At 35.4% G+C, this 21,048-nt stretch overlaps 2 protein-coding genes across 2 annotated transcripts; both read right to left on the reverse strand.

Moving 5' to 3' along the window:
• Positions 1–3,003: 3,003 nt before the first annotated feature.
• LOC111369133 (importin subunit alpha-like) lies at positions 3,004–17,651 on the reverse strand. Its single transcript, XM_022990616.1, has 12 exons — positions 17,289–17,651; positions 17,089–17,118; positions 16,630–16,638; positions 16,445–16,535; positions 16,263–16,351; positions 16,046–16,177; positions 4,937–5,122; positions 4,676–4,839; positions 4,487–4,568; positions 3,870–3,998; positions 3,431–3,555; positions 3,004–3,343 (listed from the first exon to the last, which is right to left on the reverse strand). The coding sequence occupies exons 1-12, from the start codon at positions 17,649–17,651 to the stop codon at positions 3,004–3,006; spliced, it is 1,740 nt and encodes a 579-aa protein (XP_022846384.1).
• Positions 16,451–19,867, reverse strand: LOC111369873 (putative late blight resistance protein homolog R1C-3). The gene is made up of 2 exons (XM_022991580.1): positions 17,289–19,867; positions 16,451–16,535 (listed from the first exon to the last, which is right to left on the reverse strand). Exon 1 carries the CDS (start codon positions 19,588–19,590, stop codon positions 17,953–17,955), a length of 1,638 nt encoding a protein of 545 aa, XP_022847348.1. The 5' UTR covers positions 19,591–19,867; the 3' UTR covers positions 16,451–16,535; positions 17,289–17,952.
• Between the last annotated feature and the right edge of the window lie 1,181 nt (positions 19,868–21,048).

Here is a 21,048-nt window from a genome sequence, read left to right on the forward strand (position 1 = left end):
TTTTTTTTCAATAATCAGTTAATAATTATTATTTTATTTTTTAATAATCAGATAATACTTATTATTTTAGAAAATTATATATCATTTCTCTCTAATCTCTCTTTCCATACCCTCTCTCTATTCACTCTTACTCTTTATCTACAATGCATATCTATAAATTCTTCTCTCTCTCTCTCTCTCTCTCTCTCTCTCTCTCTCTCTCTCTCTCCCACACACATTTTTTAGACCAACATTTCTTCAAACATCAAAATTTATATTAAAAAAATGGTGGATTTGGATTAAAAACGAAAATGAATTTATCCCTGATGCAAAGTAGATCGTCGAGGCTTTGAGATAAGCTCTAGATTTCATTTCGACATCCTAAGTTAGTGTCACAGAGTTAATGACGATATCTGACTAGACTTTCTTGCCTCATAAGGCTTCAAGAGCTCAAAAAGTTATGGAGCTCCAAAGAGGTTTCGAGCTCAAAACATGAATTGGTTCTAAAATCAATAGAGGAGGTGGTGAATTTGAGGTGGAGGAGGTAGTGGTGATTGGAGATGGTGATGGTGAATTGAAGGTGGAGGTGACAAGAATTTGGGAATTGTGGGGGTGGGGCGGGTAGGATGAGGTGGATGTGATGGTGTGGATTTGAGTTGACAGGGTGGTGTTGTTGTGAATTGAGGTGAAGAGGTGGGGGTGGTTATGGATTTAAGGTGGTGGCGATTGATTTTGATGGTGCTGATGGTGGTGGTTGAGTGGGTTGGGTGAGTGATGTTAAGTGTTGTGAACAGTGTCTATGACCAATAAATTGGGTAATTTGTGACTAAGCCTCTATTTGGTAGTCATTAAAAAGATTTTTCTTTTGAAAAATGAGTATTGGAATAGTGATTTTTTTGGAAAATGTATGATTTAAAAGTAAGAAAAATTTGGATTTACCTACAAAATATTTTATAGTATGAATATGATTGAAAATAAGTTTAAGAAAAAGAGTTGTTTAAAAAGGGTTAATTTCACAAACGGTCACTGAAGTTACCAAAAAAATACAAAACGGTTATTGAAGTTCCAGGCGGTTTCACTAATGGTCACTTAAGTTTAAAAATTTTCACAAAAGGTCACCGAAGCTTCCGAAATGATTGGAATTCAAACTTAAGGACCCAATCACGAGACCATACAATATTTGAGGACCTCAGGCGCAAACTTCCTGTAGGTGGAGCATTTTCTAGGAAGGTGGTGAATTGTGATGATATTGAAACACCACCTTTGGACTACCACAACTCCAACCTCCGACCACCTTGGCCATCGGAATAACATACCAACTTGAAGCCCTCACTTTACTCTTTCCAACTCATCCAACCAATGGCCGAAACTCCATCACATCTGCCTGAAATTTTCGGTCAAAGGAGGCTGCCAAACCAGTGGCCGGAAGGTGGTGAATTTTGAGGATTTTGAGTAACCCCCTTTGGACCACCACATCTCCAACTTCCAACCACCTTGGTCGTCGGATCAACATACCACCTTGAAGCCCTCATTTCACTCTTTTCAACTCACCCAACCAATGGCTGAAAATCCATCAGATCTGCCTAAATATTTCGATCAAAGAAGGCTGCCCACGCAGCAAAAACACAGTCGAAAATCCAGGCTGCCCATCCAACCAAAAAGAGACAAAAAATGCAACTTTCGATGACACCCACCACCAGCCCACCCTCTAGCTTGACCAGGATCATCATCATGCACCCAAAGATGCTATTATAACAACAAACAATTCAAAAAATCAATATCTCCAGCCATTTTTTACAACGACGAACTTAGAGCATTCAGCCCCAATTTTTGGTGCCGAAGACGCTACCCACAGTCATGGACCACCACCCCTAGGACTACTTCTTCATGACGCATCCAATGAACCTATGGGTCACCGCCAATTTCGAACCAACATGGCTTAATCGAAAAAATTGGTCCCAATTAACACAGCCAATGACCACACACAGATCTTCCTCCTTCAATTCCTCCTCTCCACATTATTGAATCACAAAATTGGTCCCAATCGAGTCTCCAGCAGCATCATACAACCATGGATAACAGTTCAATTGCACCAATTAGTACATTTCAAGCTATTGGTGTTGTCGTTCAATTACCCACGTTTTAGATTTTTCACAACAGTTCAATTGCGATTGAGGTCCACAAATATTTCATGGTCTCGTGATTGGGTCCTTAAGTTTGAATTTCAATCATTTTGGTAGCTTCAGTGACCATTTGTGAAAATTTTTAAACTTAAGTGACCATTAGTAATACCGCCCAGAACCTCAGTGATTGTTGTTGAAAGTTTTTAACTTTTGTGACCATTTTGTATTTTTTTGGTAACTTCAGTGTCCATTTGTGAAATTAACCCTTTGAAAAATGACAAAACAAGGGCTAAATAAATAATGTGTCATATTAAATCTGTTATTTGTGACTAAAGTACATGATTGTGACCCACATTTTTTTTTTGTTATTGTGACTTTATGTGATCATGACTCTAAATTGTTTGCTATTGTGATCGTCACAATATTTTATCTGAGATGACAAAATATGACTACCTAATTTTTTAAAAATTTCCAAAAAAGTTTGGTATTTTTGAAAATATATTTTGAAACTTTTGTAATTATGTATCTTTCCAACTTAGTATTTTATTAGATATAATTTTACCATTTTAGAGTTTCTTATTTTACTGACTTCGAATTCAGTGGGATAAAATAAATAAATAAAAAATAAATAAAACCATTGTTATATAATTTCCTATTTCATCTTGAACGTTACTTTCTCGGTGATGGCTCACTTGAAGACCATATCCAGATTTTACGTAGACATTTTTAAAGCCCTTGATGTAAGGTTCGAAATCTTATCTTTAATGTTGTCTACTCTAAATTTCAATCCATTGATTTGTACTAAACATGCTTTAAATTTTTTAACAAAAAACAAAGTAAATGACAAATATCTGTATAATAAAGCCCAGATTGCGGAGCATCACCAAAAAACAACTGAAAGTCATGATGGGATGTTAGGTTTCGCATCAGAGTCCTCTTCATCATCATCCTCATCATTATAATCCTCTTCCTGCCAATATGTTGCAAGTAGCTTCTTGACAATCCGGCGTATTTTAGGGTCATCATGAGTCTGGAGGTTCTTAATTATCTGTACACCCCCAGCATCTTTAATCATCCAAGCAAAGACATTCATATCTTCAGTGTTGTCTTGGTTCTTCTCGGCTTCTCCAACTTTCATAATGTTCTCAAGGAATAACAAAGAGTACGTGATGATAATCACTTGGTTGGGACTAACTATAAGATCGCAGAATGGCTTTATACAACCCTCGTTCACCAAGAACCTGCCACCAAGATGAAGCATTAATACTCATCCTCAATGTACTGTACAATAAGCTAGGGAAATATGACAATAGCTGTGAAGAATTTACTTTATTTGCTCATTAGTTCCCTCTGAGATTGCTAGAAAAACCCTACAAGCTTCTTCCTGTACGAAATGATCAGCATTTTGAAGCAGTTTGAGAAGAGGAGAAATATTACCAGCCTCAATCAAAACCTGTGTATTAAGATGACATATCCTCAGTATCCATTATTTTAAGAGATAAACCGAAAACTTAAAGCAGAAACAGAAGTACAAATGTCAAATTCATCAAACCAGAAGTACTACTACGATTCAAAACATTGTGAAACATGGCAAGAGAATGTCCAAAACAATAATTTACTGGTAGAAACTAAAAAGATCTTCACTCTAATATCATTCCTAACACCTCTACAATTGGAAAAAAAAAATGCTTATTTATCTCAAGGCTTTAACTAATGCATTGAGTAATACCACAAAGGAAAAAAACAATTTCATAGTAACTGGCATACCTCAATATGATCCTTAGTACGCCCAATGATACTTGAAATTATGTAACAAGTAACCTTCTTGACACTGTTGGTATAATTTTGTGTCAACAAGTTAAGCAGGCTAGGAAGAGCCCCTTTATCAATGATAACCTAGAAATCATTCAAAAGAAGCAAGGATGTAAAAATGATAACACAGCTTGAGATCTTTAATTACGGATTTAGCATTGAAATTCTTATTAGAGTTAAAGTGGTCGAAGAGTGTAAAAGGTTGATTTCTCATCTAAGTGAAAAAAAAGGGTCATCAAAGAATTGGGTTGTCTCCTTATATTTTCACTAAAAGTATTTTCCTAGTCAAGGAAGATTCTTAGTGTCAAAATGGCATACCCAGATATACCCTCATACAACTTGAGAACCACAAATATGGTTCTGCACAACGAATTCAATGTAGCTACAAACTAAAGGATGATCACAAAAGAATAAGATCAATGCCACAGCAATAGGATTGATTTCAGAAATGTAGCAACACACTAGATGATAATCGCAAAAGAATAAGAGTGATGCCTAAAAAATTGATATGAAAAACAGAATCCTATAACAACAAATTCATGTGCTCAGAAAGTTGAGAAAAAGAGTCACACCTGAATCTGGATATCATCTACTTCTGAAATAATATTACGAACAATACACAGGGCACTAATCAAAAGAAGTGGTGAAGGATATCTGCAAACAAATAAACCAAATAAGCACAGCCATGAAGTTCAATAAACAAAAACATAGTCACAAAACAAAAAACAAGGAACGATATCAAGTATGATATTTTTACTGACAGTATAAGCTCAACCAAATGAGTGAAAACACCAGCATCGATCAAAACTTGGATTGTATCCTTCACCCGATCAGTTAGAACGAGTAGTGCCGAGCATGCACATATAAGGACTTGTTTATCGCCTGTATGAATCAGATAAGCAAGAGGACGGAGGGCAAATTTCACCTGTTTATTAATATCCAAAAGGAATTGGTTAAATATATAAATGTCCAATAGTCTTTATATGTATCAAAACGAACAGAAAATCAATTAGATGACAAACCTGCTCGAACTGAGGTGGTGGCTCTTGAAGACAAAGTTTTGACAATGTCCTCGTTGCTTTCCTCATGATGGATAGTTTTGCTTTATCATTAAATTGAGACAATAAGGGTGTTAACACTCCATAACTAAGGACAAGATCACGAGATTTTGCTGAGTCACTGGCAAAATTTCCTAACACCTCAAGCGCCTACAGTTGGATATTATGTCAAAAGAAGCCACAAAATAAAATTCAAAGCTCGTATTAGTCTTTATCAATTTGTAAGAAATTGGATGTACATATCCAAAAGATTGGGAGAACAATGCTCTTATGTTAGGTATATATTATTTTAGTTATTAAATAGTTTTTAGAATGATTAGGTATTTAAAATAGTAATTAATAAAGTAACACTTTTTATGCCTAAGCCTTGCTAGGCTTGCTTAGGCTCGTAAAGTTTGAAGTTTGGCCTCTATACCAATTCAAGATTTACGCTTTTTAGAGCACTGATTTTAGTTAATTGATATATGTTAGGTCCAATATTGTAATTAGGGATTCTGTAAACAAAATGAGCTAAATTGAATGTTTGTAAAAGTTAGGGACTTAATTGAACATTGTTGTAAAAGTTAAGGACTTAGAGTGCAATTTGTATGGATGGTTTAGGCTAGGGTTAAGTTTGGAACAAGGTAGAAGACTCACCGGTTTTTAGTTAGTTGCTCACCAAGGTGTTGCTCTAGAGAAGAAAACAGAATCATCATTGCCCGCTGTTCGCCCAAGCGTCACTCGAGCGAAGAAGCTGTCGCTCGCTTCTCGCTCAACGTCGCTCGAGCAACATTGCTATGTGGCCAAACCCTAGTTCGCGCTTTGGACAATTTTACACGGCTCATGACATTTATTTACCGCCAAGTATAAATAGCAAAGTTGGGGACGTGAAAAATTAAGGTTGCCAAATTATTCTTCATCTCCATTACACTTTCAAATCTTCTCTATGATCCAAGAACAAATTCATTGGAGAAATCAAATGCTTTCATCTTGGGATCCAGCAACCAGTTTGGGAAATCATCAAAGTTCTCAATACAAAGCTCCTAGCTTCTTTAATTGATTAAGGGAGGGACTCTCTCATTAGGGGATTGTGAGAGGTGGATTGAAGCGTAGTTACAAGCATAAGAACATGAGGTTCTTGGTGTTCCACATGGAGAGACATTTAGAGTAAGACTAGGAGGCTGTAGGAGACAACGGATTGGGCTGCACGAGACTGGAGGCGTCTATGGTAATTGGAGACTACAAGAAATAGAGCATGAGTCTAGAAAGCTAGAGGTATCTATGGAAGTAGATTGTAAGGCTATGACAACGAGTTTTAGTGAATACAAGTTGAGAAATTGCTATGTATTCCCTGAACAGACGATAATAGAGGTTACTGGCTTGGTCCCAAAGTGTTTCCCACGTTGGGTTTCTCTGTCATCAAACCATGTGTTTTTACTTTCAAACATATTTTTACAAACTGCGGTATTCAAACTTAGGGTAAAATGAACTTGTATGATTAACCATCTAAAAACTAATTAAAATGACTAGTTTGCTATAATCGGGAAATTCGGCACTTAAGGTCGAACAAATTGGTAATCTAGAACATAAACTTGGTTATCTTAAAAGTTAAAGTAGTGTGTTGCATCCCAACCTCGAACTTTCAAGTGGTATCAGAGCCTAAACACGTGTCCTGACCTTACATTTGTCTAGATGTGTACTTCATTGAGTGTGCTGCCTTAATTTGATGGTAGTAATTATGCATATTGGAAAGTTAGGATGAGGACCTTCTTGAAATCTATGGATGAAAGGATCTGGTTGAGTGTAGTAAATGTTTGATCTGTCCCTAGTACCACTGTAAACAATGTTGTCACTCCCACCCCATAGAAACTTGGTCTAAGGCTGAACTAGATAGTTGCAACTGGAATATTAAAGCCATTCATGCCCTTTTTATGGCTATTTTCCCCGAGGAATTTAAGAAAGTGTCCATGTGTGAGGTAGATAAAGAAGTTTGGGACATTTTAGAAACCACACATGAGGGAACACAGGTGGTTAAAAACTCCAAACTGCAGATGCTGACCACTAGGTTTGCAGAGATTAAGATGAGAGATGATGAGACCTTTGCTATATTCTACGCTAGTTTAAATGACATTATGAATTCATCCTTCAACCTCGGTGAGAAAATCTCCAAGACTAAGATAGTGAGAAAAATCCTTAGATCCTTACCCGAGCATTTTAGGCCTAAAGTCACAGGAATTGAAGAAAGTAAGGATATAGACACTATCAAGATAGAAGAGCTAGTTGATCCATCCAGACCTATGAGCTGAATATAAGCAACCCAGCTAAAGAAAAATCATCGGCCTTCAAAATTACGAGGCATAACAGGATTGAAACTTTTGACTTTAACCCAATGATGAGGAGATGGCCTACCTAGCTAAGAAATTCTGTAAGATGTTTAGAGATAAAAAGAAATTGCAAGAGAAATCACGAGGTGGCTCGAGTGAATCTAGGAGAAAATCTAAATCTATGAGGTGCCATAACTGTCAAGGTCTAGGTCATGTTAAAAGAGAGTGCTCTAGTACTAGGAGAGTTGAAGAGAAAGCTATGAGCACTACTCTCACTGATGACGAGTCTAGCTCGGACAGTCAAAGTGAGAAATCAACTGGTGAGGAAAGTGAGAAATATGTTTCCTTCATTGCTAGGGTTAAGAGTGGATCCGAATCGAGGAGTGAGACAGATGAGGACTTAGACAGTGGTGAAGATTCTAGAGATGAGTCTGTGAGTGAGAAAGATATTGAAGAGTCCCATGAGAAATGTATCAAGAGAGCCTGAAAATTCTCAATAAAAATAAGGCCTTAAGTACAAATATTCTGAATCTATAGTTGAAGAAAGCTAAGTTAGAAGCATATCTTAAGGAATCTTTTTCTGTCTTGTATAAGCTTAAGTCTATGAATGAAACTTTAGGGTCTCAGGTTAAAAACCTCACCAGTGAGCTTAAGAGGTCCTCTAGGAAAGTAAGCGTGTTGACCGCCATGAATAAGACTTTACTTATCCAAGTTGTAAACCTAATGAGCGATTTAGAGAACTTAAAGTCTTAACTGCTTTCCTTTTCCAGTGAGTCGTCTATGTTAGATAACATTCTAGGAATGGGTAAGTCGGCTGGAAATAAGGGAGGTCTAGGATACAAAGAAAAAGACCATGATGTTGCTAGCACATCCCAGACCACATTTGTTCCTGCCAAAGACTAGCCTAAACATGTGCCTAAACTCAAACCAAAGAAAAAGGGATTTGTAGGATAGAGGTCTACTAGATGGTGTAGGACCTGTCGACCTAGGAATTGATGTCAGCATTCACATAACACAGGTCCTAGGTTTATCCTTACATGCTTTCACTATGGTGAGTTAGGTCACATCCGTCCTAGATATCATCAGTACCTGAACATAAGGAACAACATGAACTTGAATAAGAACATAAATCAGGTATCTGTGGGTCAGATTGGATTCCTTATTGGTCAAGTGAATCGTTTGACTAAATTGGTGACACAAATATTTGAGAACTATTCTCACACTAGACATGTTTGGGTAAAGAAAAGTTATCTGACAAACCTTGTAGCAGATCACGATACTCTTAAGGGAAAGAGCACTCAAATACCTAGATGATTTGATATTTTTGATGCATGCCTGTTCTTAAATGTCATATTATCTATGCATACATCACTTGTATGTTTTTATGTTTCTGTTGCTTTGTTTTTGGTTTCATGCATATGCAATTAGATTGGTTTTGCTTTGGAGCATGCATAGTTTGTGTTTCTTTTGTGTGCTTAGTTTTGTTTTTTCTTTTGTGTGTAAGCATTCATTTAAAAAAAATACAAAAAAATTGAAAAACACAAAAATAGTTGGTTATGGAACACTTCTACAACATGACATATATTTCTTGAACTTGCATGTTGTTATTATGTATGAGTTGAAATTGATAAGTTGTAGAATAATTTTCATTTCTTGTTTAGGTCATTTTAGATTAATTAGTATAGGTGTCTTCATGTACCATCCGTACTGCACATACTATGAATTTGTTAGTGCGACTCTATCGCGTGTGTGAGATTTAGAATGGTTATCACATGTTAATAGGGTGACTTTGAACGTGAATTGACCAAATTTAGTAGACCTAAATCCAAGAATTTCCTCCTTTTAAAAGCTCAATGTCTTAATCTTTTTCTTCAGAACCTATTTGACTCAAGCAATTAAGCTTGCGAGGTCTCCTAAAATCTAGTGTCTATGGTCAACTGACTTGGATTGACCGACCTAAAGCTTGCTACATGGGTTATCTGAATTGCCTAATGGAGAAGAACATGTACTTAAGATGAAAAATAAATGAGCTAGAAAATGTGAAAAATATGATGTGCTAGAAAAATGTGAAAATTGAAAAATATAAATGCTCAAAGTACAAGGGAGAAAAATAAAAATAATAAGTGTAGGTCCTGCTGCACTCTCATGATTTGACTTTCATTAATAGGAGAGTATACTTATTGATAGTGATTGGCATGCCCTTTCTCACAAAACTAAGGTTTGGAGTCTTGCTTGCATTGGATTAGTGACACTTTACATACTTGAGTCACTTATACTATTTGCATTGGATTAGTGACACTTTTCTTTACTTTCATAGATTTATAATATTAAGTGGTCTTTGCATGTTGTCGTGATGTTTTGGTAACAAAGGTTAATGGGGTAAATAAAAATAAAAAATATTTTTAAATATTTTTACTCTAATATAAGTTTGGCTTTATTAAAGCAATCAATAAATAATAGCTCTCATGGGAACGATAATTCTGACTCTTATGTCCAATTTACAACTTTTTAATTGAAATCAAAAAAAGTTTTTGACGGGTTGTGGACTTTTTTTTATTTAATATTAGTTTAAATTATTTCTAACTTCTGCTTGATTTTTTTTTTTATTTTTTCTTTGTTTATTTTTTTACATTTGATCGACATATTTTTCTCACTTTAATTGTTGAACAAAGAACAAAAAGAAGCAAGAGATCAATAAGAATATGAGATGAGAAATATTGTAATTGATGATGACGATATGCTTGTGGGAAATGTCTTCCTCATGCGTTGATTTAGCATATCAGGATATGATACACATCGACATTAATGAGAATGACTTGCTAGAGGGATTGTTTCTCCCACTTGTTAGCAAGCATGACTTGCCGTTGGGAAAATTATGAGAATTATCTTTATCGGACTTCCAAGTGCAAGGTATGAATGTGGTTAAAATGAGTCCATGTGATAACTGCTAGGCTATGTATTATATTGAGAATGACATGTTATTGGCTACTCTAGATGAACTCGAAAATTTTCTCAAAAGATGAAAACAACACGTTTATGGGAAATTTCTTCACCATTCAATGATTTAGAGTGATGGGATTCCAATAAATTCGGATGATCCATACCCACAGTACAATCCATACTTGAAAACATACAACACAGGAACAGTACCCAAGTTTATATTAGTTGAAAAATCAAATAGTAGTAATTCCGCTAATCCGCAACTAGAAATGGAGACTTTCCATGAAAAATTCCTAGTGTCAAAGATTTTAGATAATAGACCTGTCATTCAACTCGAGGAAACAATAATTAAAGAAGAAAAGCTTTTATAGAATGCAGAATTATTATAACAGAGCAAAATGAAGCTATGACGTTCAACAAAACTGAAATTATCATGCAATGCTATGGGGTTCTTTTATTCTCTAAGATAGATTTTATTATTAACGTCGACAAAGAAGTTGAAGTTTTCATAATTAAGTTCGAGTAGCCTGTGCTACCAAATCATGTTTTTTTACCAGCAAAGTTAAAGTTTGGAGAACATTTGAAACACGGTTCTAGGTTAACACACACAAACTAAGGCTTTTATCATTTTCTTCCTATTCAGCATTAGTTAGGTCATATTGCATAAGGTTTTTATGTTCATTTATTCTCCAAAAAAAAAAAAAAATACTAATAAAAAAAATCATATTAAAAATGAACGAGAATTCAAATTTTATTTTGAGTTTTTGTTTTTGTATAGTTTTAGTATAAGGTCATTAACTAGACTATGTAACCATTAGAAAAATGAACAATAATTCAAATTTAATTTCGAGTTTTTGTTTTTGTATAGGCTTAGTATAAGGTCATTAAGTAGATTATATAACCATTAGAAATTAAATTAGCCTAAACTCTCACATGATTATTTGTAATTATTTTTTTTCTCTCTTTAGGTAAGATGAAAATGTTCTATGAAACAAGCTGATAAGAGCAGAGGATGTTATGAATTAAAGATGAGATAATAGGTAATATGAAAAATTAATCACAAGAATACAAGATTTATGTGGAAATCCAATTGGGGGAAATTCGTGGGCAGGGGATAAGAATTCACTATAATGAAAAGTAAAGAGATTACAATATGTTGGATGGATATCCCAAGAGGCATTACCATATTAGAAGAGTTAAGAAAAGGTGAAGTCCTACTACAATAGGTAAAATCAATAATAGAGTGTTCGAGGTTCAATAGGAATCCAAAAACTGCCAAAATCAAGAATTCCTATCTTTACAGATGACACCGCCGCTCCAGCAGCAGCCTAATGGTGCCGCGACCGCTCAAGCAGCCACTGATGATTAGCAGGCGATGACCTTCCTACTTTTGTGCTAAGGAGCTGGTGAGCTGCTAGAGAATGGGTTTGCAGCGACTTCTTCGTCCTAGCCCATCGTTTAACTACTTTGACTCTTTGTTGTCTGGTATTTCTTTAAGATTTCCCCAAACGAAACAACAAACTCTAACACACCTTCAAAACTAGAATTCGTGACATACTACAATTCTAACAAATCTCCATCTTGATAGGAATTTCACTGTAATGAACGAAACTTCAAAAATTATCCACTTGGAGATGAATTCCTCTACAAGGAATAAAACTTAACTCTTCAACAAAATCTCAAAATAAAACTCTCCACCTCTTCCACAAAGCCCAACTAGGGCAAACTCAGTAGATGCCAATCAAATTTGAGTATCAATAAAACTTGGATATAGGGAGTAACTTAGTGATCATATCTGGAGAATTGTCTTAGGTACCAACTTTGCACACAACAATGTCCCCATGAGTAATAACCTCACGCGAAAAGTGTTAGCGCACATCAATGTGTTTCATCCTCTCATGAAATATCTGATCTTTTGTTAGAAACATAGCACTTTGGCTATCACCAAAGACTGTATTAAAGTATAGATCTTTTTATCAAATAATCCCTTTGACCAAATAGGTTCCTTACAAGCTTCCATAATAGCCATGTACTCAACTTCTGTGATAGAAAATACTACAATAATCTGTAAAATAACTTTTCAACTGATAGCACAACTTGCAATGGCAAAAACATAACCTGTAAAACATCTTCTTTCCCAAGATCTCCAATAAAATCTGAATCAACATACCCAATAACTTCGCCTGTATTTCTCCGAAAATGCAAACGAGCTTTACTGGAGCCTTGAAAGTATCTCAAAATCTATTGGACTATTTTCCAATGTTCTTTACTAGTTTTTCCACATATCTACTCACAATACTCACGGTAAACGATGAGTTCAGACAAGAACAAGCCATAGTTTACATACGGGATCCAACTGCATAGAAATATCGAACTCATAAAATATAATCAATCTCTTCATCTGCATATAAACAGATGAAAGTCTAAAGTAAGTGGCTGAAAATGTACTGAAAGGTTTGGCATCCTTGATATTGAACCTGTACACAACTTTCTCAATGTACCCTTTATATCTTAACTGTAACCTGCCTCACTTTCTATCTCTCTAGATCTCCATTCAAAGCATCTTATTCGCTGCTCCTAAGCTGGGCTTTCATTTTTGTTAATTCTCCCTTATCCTTAGTAGCTAACAACATGTCATTAACGTATAAGAATAAACAAACAAACGACCCATCACCATACTTCTTAAAGTATACACAACTATCATATCTATTTCTGTTGAAGACACGAGTAGTCATGAATTAGTTAATCCTCTTATACTACTATCTAGACGATCGTTTCAGGCCATAAAGAGATTTCTTCAATGAGCATACATAGTCCTTATTTCCTATAACCATAAATCCCTCAAGCTACTACATGTAGATGTCCTTATCAAGTTTTTATCCTTACATTCATCTACTCAAGCTCAAAGTCATGTTTAGCCACTATGCTAAGTAAAGCCAGAATCGAACTATGCTTTACAACTGGAAAAATGCATCTATAAAGTCTACACCTGAAATCTGACTATATTAGTTCGTGACGAGTCTAGCCTTATCCTTGGCTTCTTCCATTCCTCCTATGCTTTCCTTAGTTTTGAAATCCACTTACCACGAACAAATTTGTTATCCTTAGAGATAATTTCACTAACTCTCAATTGCTTGCATAGCAATCATCTATCTACTTGAATTATCAAAACTAATTGTCTCTAAATATGTAAATGGTTCTTCACTGAAATCAATGTCATCAGCAATATTCAGTACATACGTAACCTAATTAGCGTTGCATACTTCTGTGGATGCCTAATATTTCTTCTAGATCTGTCATTCGTAATAGAATAACATGGTATCATAGGTGGTGGCAAAGAATTATTACCCATTACTTCTAAACTAGACTCTGACCCTATCACAAAGTCCACCTATGTATTTCATTTCTGCTAATTCCTACTAATTACATTCGTCAAACCCCCAAAAAACATACAATTGAGTAGGAATCTTTTGCCCCTTCATCACAACTAGGGCACTTTTACTATCCCTTAGAACTCTACCTGCAGTAGTGAACATGTACCCTTTTGAATCAAGAGTACTCAAGGAGATAAGATTTCTCTCCAAATCTAGAACATGTTTTACTTTACCAAGTATCCTAATAATTCCATCGAAAATCTCAATTTCGACTTCACTAATACCAGCTATCTTACAAGATGAATTATTTTCTATTATTAAGGAACCTCTCAAAATTGTTTCAAATCTTGAAAAGCAATCCAAATTGGGACACATATAGAATGTGCAAGCTATATCAAGAATCCATTCATCGTCAAGTTTGGAGTCGTGTTAGAAATTACCAAAAGTTATCCGTCACTATATTTATCTTGTGCAACACTGGCTTCACCTAAGTTCTTTGGTCGTTGACCTTTATGGTCAGTTGCAGTTAATTTTTCTATATTCTGCAACTTGTAGTAGCTCTCTTGATATGTTTCTTCTTCTTCCAATAATTACAGATTTTATTTTTGTATCTTGACTTCGATCTACCCCTCATAGAACCATCAATAGAATTTTTACGAGATCTTCCATGAACAACAAGACCATCTGTCTAAGTCTTTGATCTAACCACTTGTTGCTTCATCTTCTCTTTAGAATACGTCTCGTATCCCTCATAAATGATAAGAGCATCATGATTATAAAAAATAATATCTCAAAAGCTCACATAGGAAAACAACAGCGAACCCAACAAAATCAACCCTAAGTCTTCTTCATTGTATATAACCTCCATGATCTCCAAGTCATCAGTAATTTCCTTAAATATGGCCAAATGAACTTCCAAAGATCTTCCTTCTGCCCTTCTTTAGATGCAATTTGTTGTCTATACTTCGCATCATGAATAACTGCTCAAATTTCAACCATAACCTAGCGACAAAATTTTCCTTTAGAATGTCCAAAAGAATCTGATTCGAAAGTTAAAAATGTATCTAAGATAGGGCCTATCGATCCTTACGTCGTTTTTCCTCAAGCATCTAAGTTGAGGGCATTCTATCAAACCTTAACAAGGCATCATCTAAATCTAACTGGTCGAGCACTACTCACATCTTAACCCACCACAACGAAAATCTGAAATCGGGATCCAAAAGCGAAATATCAAACGTCATACTTGCCATGTCGAAAATCAAACCTCGTTTTGAGTTGATCAAACCTCATTCTAATATCACTTGCTATGAATTCAAAACAAGATAATAGGCAATATGAAAAGTATCGCAAGAACAAAAGATTTACATAGAAATCCAACTAGAAAAAAAAAACACGAGCAGAGGAGGAAAATTCACTATAATCAAAAGTACAGAGATTACACTATGTTTTATGGATATCCCAAAAGGCATTACCCTCATATTTATATTACTAGAAGAGTCTAAAAAAAGGTGAAGTCCTACTATAATAGGTAAAACCAATAACGAAGTGTTAGAAGTTGAATAGGAGTTCAAAAATTATCAAAATTAAGACCCTTTCTGGATAATACTACCACTCAAGCATTAGCCGCTAGCTCCTAGCTAGAGGTGTCATGAGCACTTGAGTGGCAACCTGGCGATTAGCCAGCGATTACCTTCCTGCTCACTCATGATAACCTAGTGAGCGATAAACGATCGGTTTATTGGCAACTTTTCTTCTCCCTGGTCCATCTTTTGACTACTTTAACTCCTTGTTGTCTTGTACTTCTTTATGACTTCTCTAAACTAAACAACCAACTTCAATATACCTTCAAAACTAGAATTAGGGTCACACCGTAATTCTAACAAATGAGACAAAAAAAATGATAAAGACCAAGGTCTAAAGGAAAATCCTTAGTAGTTGACAAGGCGATTGTTGTTACATTTCTTTAGACTTATTGATTGCTCATGTTGAGGACAATGCGTACTTCAAGTATGGGGTGTAGTCATTATTTTTATTGTGTTAGTTTGTATGATGTTTTTTGTTTTTCCAGATAATGGTAAAAAAGCACTCATTAATCGAATTCTTTGAATTCTCCTGATTAAGGTTATCTTGATTCACATAGAGACATAGTGGCTTGACTTAATTAAGTAGCATTGATCTGAACTCGTGAGACATAAATCAATTAATTTAGAAGAATTTGACCAGGTACGCATAATTAATTATTTTTGAAATTTGGCAATTGAAATTAAGGGGATGACAACAGAGAAATATTCAATCGTAACACTTTTCGTACATCAAGTAGAACCCTAAATTGTCACAATTTTTTATTATTTAATCAAGAGGTTCTCATGGAAATGATAATCCACACATTTAGCTCTACTTTATTACTTGTTTAACTGATATTGTAAACTTATGATAAAATCAAACACAACGCCTACCTGCTGAAGAAGATCATCCTTAGGAGAACTAAGAAGGCTCACGAAAATGGAAGTTGTGCCATGATCAATCAGGATGTTGATGGCGTCAGATGAATAATTTGAAATACTTGTTATAGCCAATGCTGCCTGATGCTATAAAAATGAATAAATCAATCTATTTAGCAATTGAAACACATGAAATAAGCTAGAAGAAGCAATTAGTCGCACAAATTTAAACCTGAAGCTGTGGGTTATCATCTCTATCAAGAAACTCAAAGAGTCGAAGAACAGTTCGAGATGCTAGTTCCTTAGTCCAAGAGATTTTATCTGTGGAAACAAATTAATTGAAAGCAAATGGATAAGAGAACAATAGTGTGAACAGTATTAATTGGTTTCAATAAGGGTAGATTAATTGATTACCAACTATAAGCATTGAGCTAAACAGAGCTATGGCCTCGAGTAGCTGTGTGTCATCATTTGACCCACATATTTTAGCTTCCACTTCCTTTCTCTGTTACAATTGGAAGAAATTAATAATGAAGTTTATATAACAGTTTCCATACACTAGTTCTACTCAATTAAATTTGCCCCACATATTTACTTACCTGCAAGAACTATTTCATTATACGATAAATCACACTTCTTTTCTTTCAAATTTGGTAGCCAAAAGAAAATTCGAACTTCTTTTTGTACTTCTGTAACTAAAGTAAATGTGGTCAAATTGTAGATATAAGCTGCAGTGCAATTCATGCTTGCAGAAGGTGGCAGTTGCTGAGTTATGATGTCAGAGCGGAGGCATCACCTTTCGATCCAAGAGAGAGGGAATATGCTAGGGACGCTTTTGAATATATAGGAAGAATGTGAGAAAGATATGGACTTTCTGGACGTTGGTATAATAATAAATTTATAAAATCTCCTTCAAGTAGTGAGTACAAAAGTGACCATGAGCAGGACTACCTCAACGTATGATGATGAGGATTACGACGAGGCGCATGAAGTATAGTTCTTTAGCTTTCATATTGTATTATCGGTCTTCATATAAGATAAGTGTATTTTTCGGGTACCTTTAACTGTTGGTCCAGCTGGACCTCCTTCTAAATTTTACGTTTATTTTCTTTATTAGTAAAACATGCACCGAAAAAAAAAAAAATTCAGAATTGTCATGCTTGCTAAAATTTCATTACAGAGACCTGTAATTTTTCTTGAGATAGAGAAATGATGAGATATATGCGGTAGTGAGTATGGCTCGAGGTATAATTTTTACCTTTAGACGGAATAACCAGAACTGGTGAAAGAAATGAACTTTAAGGCTATCATTTCCCCAGTTCTCTTGTTCTTCTTGTATTTGCTTTGCCCAATTCACAGCACAAGTGCTAGCATCATCCAAGTCAATAATTCGAAGTGTTGTTATATATCCAATACTACATGGGATCTCCTCTAATTTGAAACATTGCCTAAGAATTAGGCGCTCAAGGCTTGGGAAGGGAGTGTGATCAGCTGTCCATTGCACTAGATCTAATTCCTGAAGTAGCAGAAATTTTAGTTTGCAAAATTCTCCACTGGTTGGCTCCCATTTTGGCCCTTCAAAGGCATTATTATACAGTTTGAGTACTTCAAGATTGGGCATTTTACCAACTATAGTTATATGTTCCCAAGGAATTCTGCAATGCTTTAAGGTTAATTTTTTGATATTTGGTGGGAAAATGAAATTAATCAGGTCACTAACACAATCACATACACCTAAGATTTTCAGGGTCTCAAGTTGAGGAAGATTAACCAGGTTACCTAAAGAAAAGGGTGTGAATACCAAATATTCAATCAAAATTCCTAACTTGTTTAGATTTGGAACTCTTTCGAAGACCTCCTTGGTACAGCTTGAGCTACTCACTTTTGCCAAAGTTAAAAGGTTTCCTAGAACTAAATCCTTCTCATTTATTGGCATTTGAAGTATCTGGCCGAATATCTGGCTGAATACGGACTTGTCGCAAGGATTCCATGGACGGATTGGCATTTGAAGTATCTGGCTGAATACAAAGGCGACGTGAATACTTTCTGCCTTCAGCAAAGATTCTGAAATCTTTATCTGCGACAGTGGCATGAAAAAACTTCTCCTGCTGGGCTTTTCTTATGCATAGGTCCCTTAACAGATCATGGATGCCACAGGTTTTTATCTTTCCACTAGAACTCTCCTCACGAGTCAAAATAAGATTTCTGGAAATTAGATCTCCCAAATATTCCTCTGCCACTTCTTCCAAGGTTTTACCTCTGGCTGCTTTTAGAAATCCCTCTGCAGCCCATAACTTGACGAGTTTGGAGACGCGGATTTCATCATCTTCTGGAAAAATTCCCATATAGAGAAAGCATGCTTTGAGATAATGAGGCAAGTAATCGAAACTTAAAGATAGTATGTCTGAGCAGTTTGGATCTGTTGCATTTACAACCGACTTGACATTTTGTGCAACATATTCCCAGTGTTCTTTTGTCCTGTTGGCTTTTGAAAGGTGGCCGCCAATCACCACAAGGGAGAGTGGAAGTCCTTTGCAATTCTTTGCAACATCGTTTCCAGCTTTCTCCAGTTCAACAGGGCAAGAATCTTTCCCAAACACCTCCCGACGAAGTAAATTCCAACTGTCAGTCTCATTTAGAAATTGCATATGATGGGGAGAGCTATGGGAGTCAACCGCACTCAACAGCCGTGTTGTCAAAATGATCCGGCTTCCAATCCCGTCATCTGGAAATATCCTACTCAAAGAATGCCAATCCTCGGTAGTCCAAACGTCATCCAACACAGCAAGATACCTTCTACCTTTCAAACTTTTATATAGATACTCTTTTAATTCTTCAGTATTTTTCTCTTGATGCATTTCAGTACTGAGTTGTTCCATGGAATCCAGAAGGCTCAGCCAGACTTCTCGCTCACGACATTCTTGAGAAATTGATACCCAGGCACAAATGTGAAAATGGCCTTTAGTACGTGGATCATTGTAAACATTTCTAGCAAGTGTGGTCTTGCCAATCCCTCCCATGCCAATAATAGGGATGACTTCAAGAGAAGGTGGATATCCAGTAAGTCGATCCACTATTTGAATCATATCATCACTAAACCCGACCATAGCACTCTTGCCACTTGAAGCAAGTCTTGATTGTCCGGTTGGCAAAGAAGTCATCTTGCTGTGGTACAGATCTGTTGAGCCCCACAACTCCTTAAGCTTAGCAGCCGTCGTCTTAATGGAATCAATTTCATCTGCTACTATCACGAAGTTTTCACAAGAAGTTTGGTCTCTGATTTGTCTTTCATGAAAACTTTCCTGACCAAAATTCTTTGATATTTGGGATTCCATGATATCTTCAGTTTTGTATGCTGCATCTCGAATTTCCATTTCAAAACATCGTAGTTCCTCGCTCCTTCTCTGCCAAGAGTCATCCAGAAAATCTAGTAAGAATTTCAAATTTTCCTGGAGAGATTTAATTTGTTGGTCCTGAAGAGGAGTCTGATGTTGTTTGAGATAAGGATTTGATATCTGCTTCAGAATCTGACTGAGAGACAGTACAGCAGCATAAGCCATCTCTGATTTCTTCGCAGAATCTGATTGAGAGATAATAACACGAAATTGCAGCCCACCTTAACAAGTGGTGGTTCTGGGAGGTGGAGGTGGAGGAATTGAGTAGAGGGAAGAGATGAAGAAGAGTGCAGAGAGAAAAAAGGGATGGATAAACACGAAATTGCAGCCCACCTTAACAAGTGGTGGTTCTGGGAGGTGGAGGTGGAGGAGTTGAGTAGAGGGAAGAGATGAAGAAGAGTGCAGAGAGAAAAAAGGGATGGATATTCGTGTAGGAGCACGAAAGTAGTATTAAGCTATCATACAAGCTTTTTGTTTAGTTTCCAAGGAAATACACCACTTTGAGTCTGTCAAAGTTGAACAACCACATTATCTTATAACAAAACTGGTTACATCATCCCAGATTATTTTTATTCTTACAATATAACAACTTGTATTCAAGAAAAATTATCATTGTCTAAAACTCATTTTTCCCCAAATTCATTATCAGTCATAGACTCTCACGATAAAATAATTTGCACTTCAATCCAAAAACTTTTAACAACATATTCGCCAAAAATTCACTATTTACAAACTAATTTTGACAAAATTAAACATATGCTGAATAACTAAACTACCATAGGGGAAATTGCATCTTTAGTACAGATCTATACACTTAATAGAAAACATGTCCTAATTCTATTTCTTTTAGAATTCACATCATCAACATACCATTTCTGATGCACCATAGTTCTTGGTTGACGAAATCCATTTAGTTAACAGCTAATTTCCACAACTCCACTTATCTTTTGGGTTCCTGAGGAAATTGTTAAATAGTATTGCAATCCTGACATTCTTAACATCATTTCAACCTTTTACCGCAAAAATCACTAATTTTGTTAGATGATCATTTATTTAAGTATTAAAAGGCTAATATTTTGACAAAAAAACACTTCTAACTTTATTTAAAATAATACAAAAATATAAATCCAATAAAGGAAAATAGAAAAAACACTTCACTGCAAATAAAAAACGAAAAAAGCTTCATAGTGCTTTTTTTTTTCTTAATTATTTTTATTTTTATTTTTTTTTTGGGAGGGGGCCATTGTTTTTTTTTTCCAACAATTAAAATTAAAGATATTGTAGTCTTTGCAATAAAAACATAGACCTTTAAAAGTCAAATTAACCATAGCGGATAAAAAAAGTGATTTAACAAAAAAAAGAAAAATGTATGCCACACTCCAACGGTCCAACCACCACTTGACTTAGGTAAAGATTTCAAATCCGTTCTGTTAGCTCTTGGATTTTTGCCTTTTCTTCAAATTATACTAAAGAATTTAAAAATAATGTTTGTGTAATATGCATCTTGTCAATAGAATGGAATTTAATGTATTCATCAACCATTTTGCTGAATTATTCAATATTTTACATATATAAGCCTCTGTTTGGTTTTGCTAAAAATTCATATTTTTAGTAGAATTTGAT

The sequence above is a fragment of the Olea europaea genome, chromosome 20 (assembly GCF_002742605.1).
Source record: "Olea europaea var. sylvestris chromosome 20, O_europaea_v1, whole genome shotgun sequence".
In the NCBI taxonomy this organism is placed as follows: Eukaryota; Viridiplantae; Streptophyta; class Magnoliopsida; order Lamiales; family Oleaceae; genus Olea; species Olea europaea.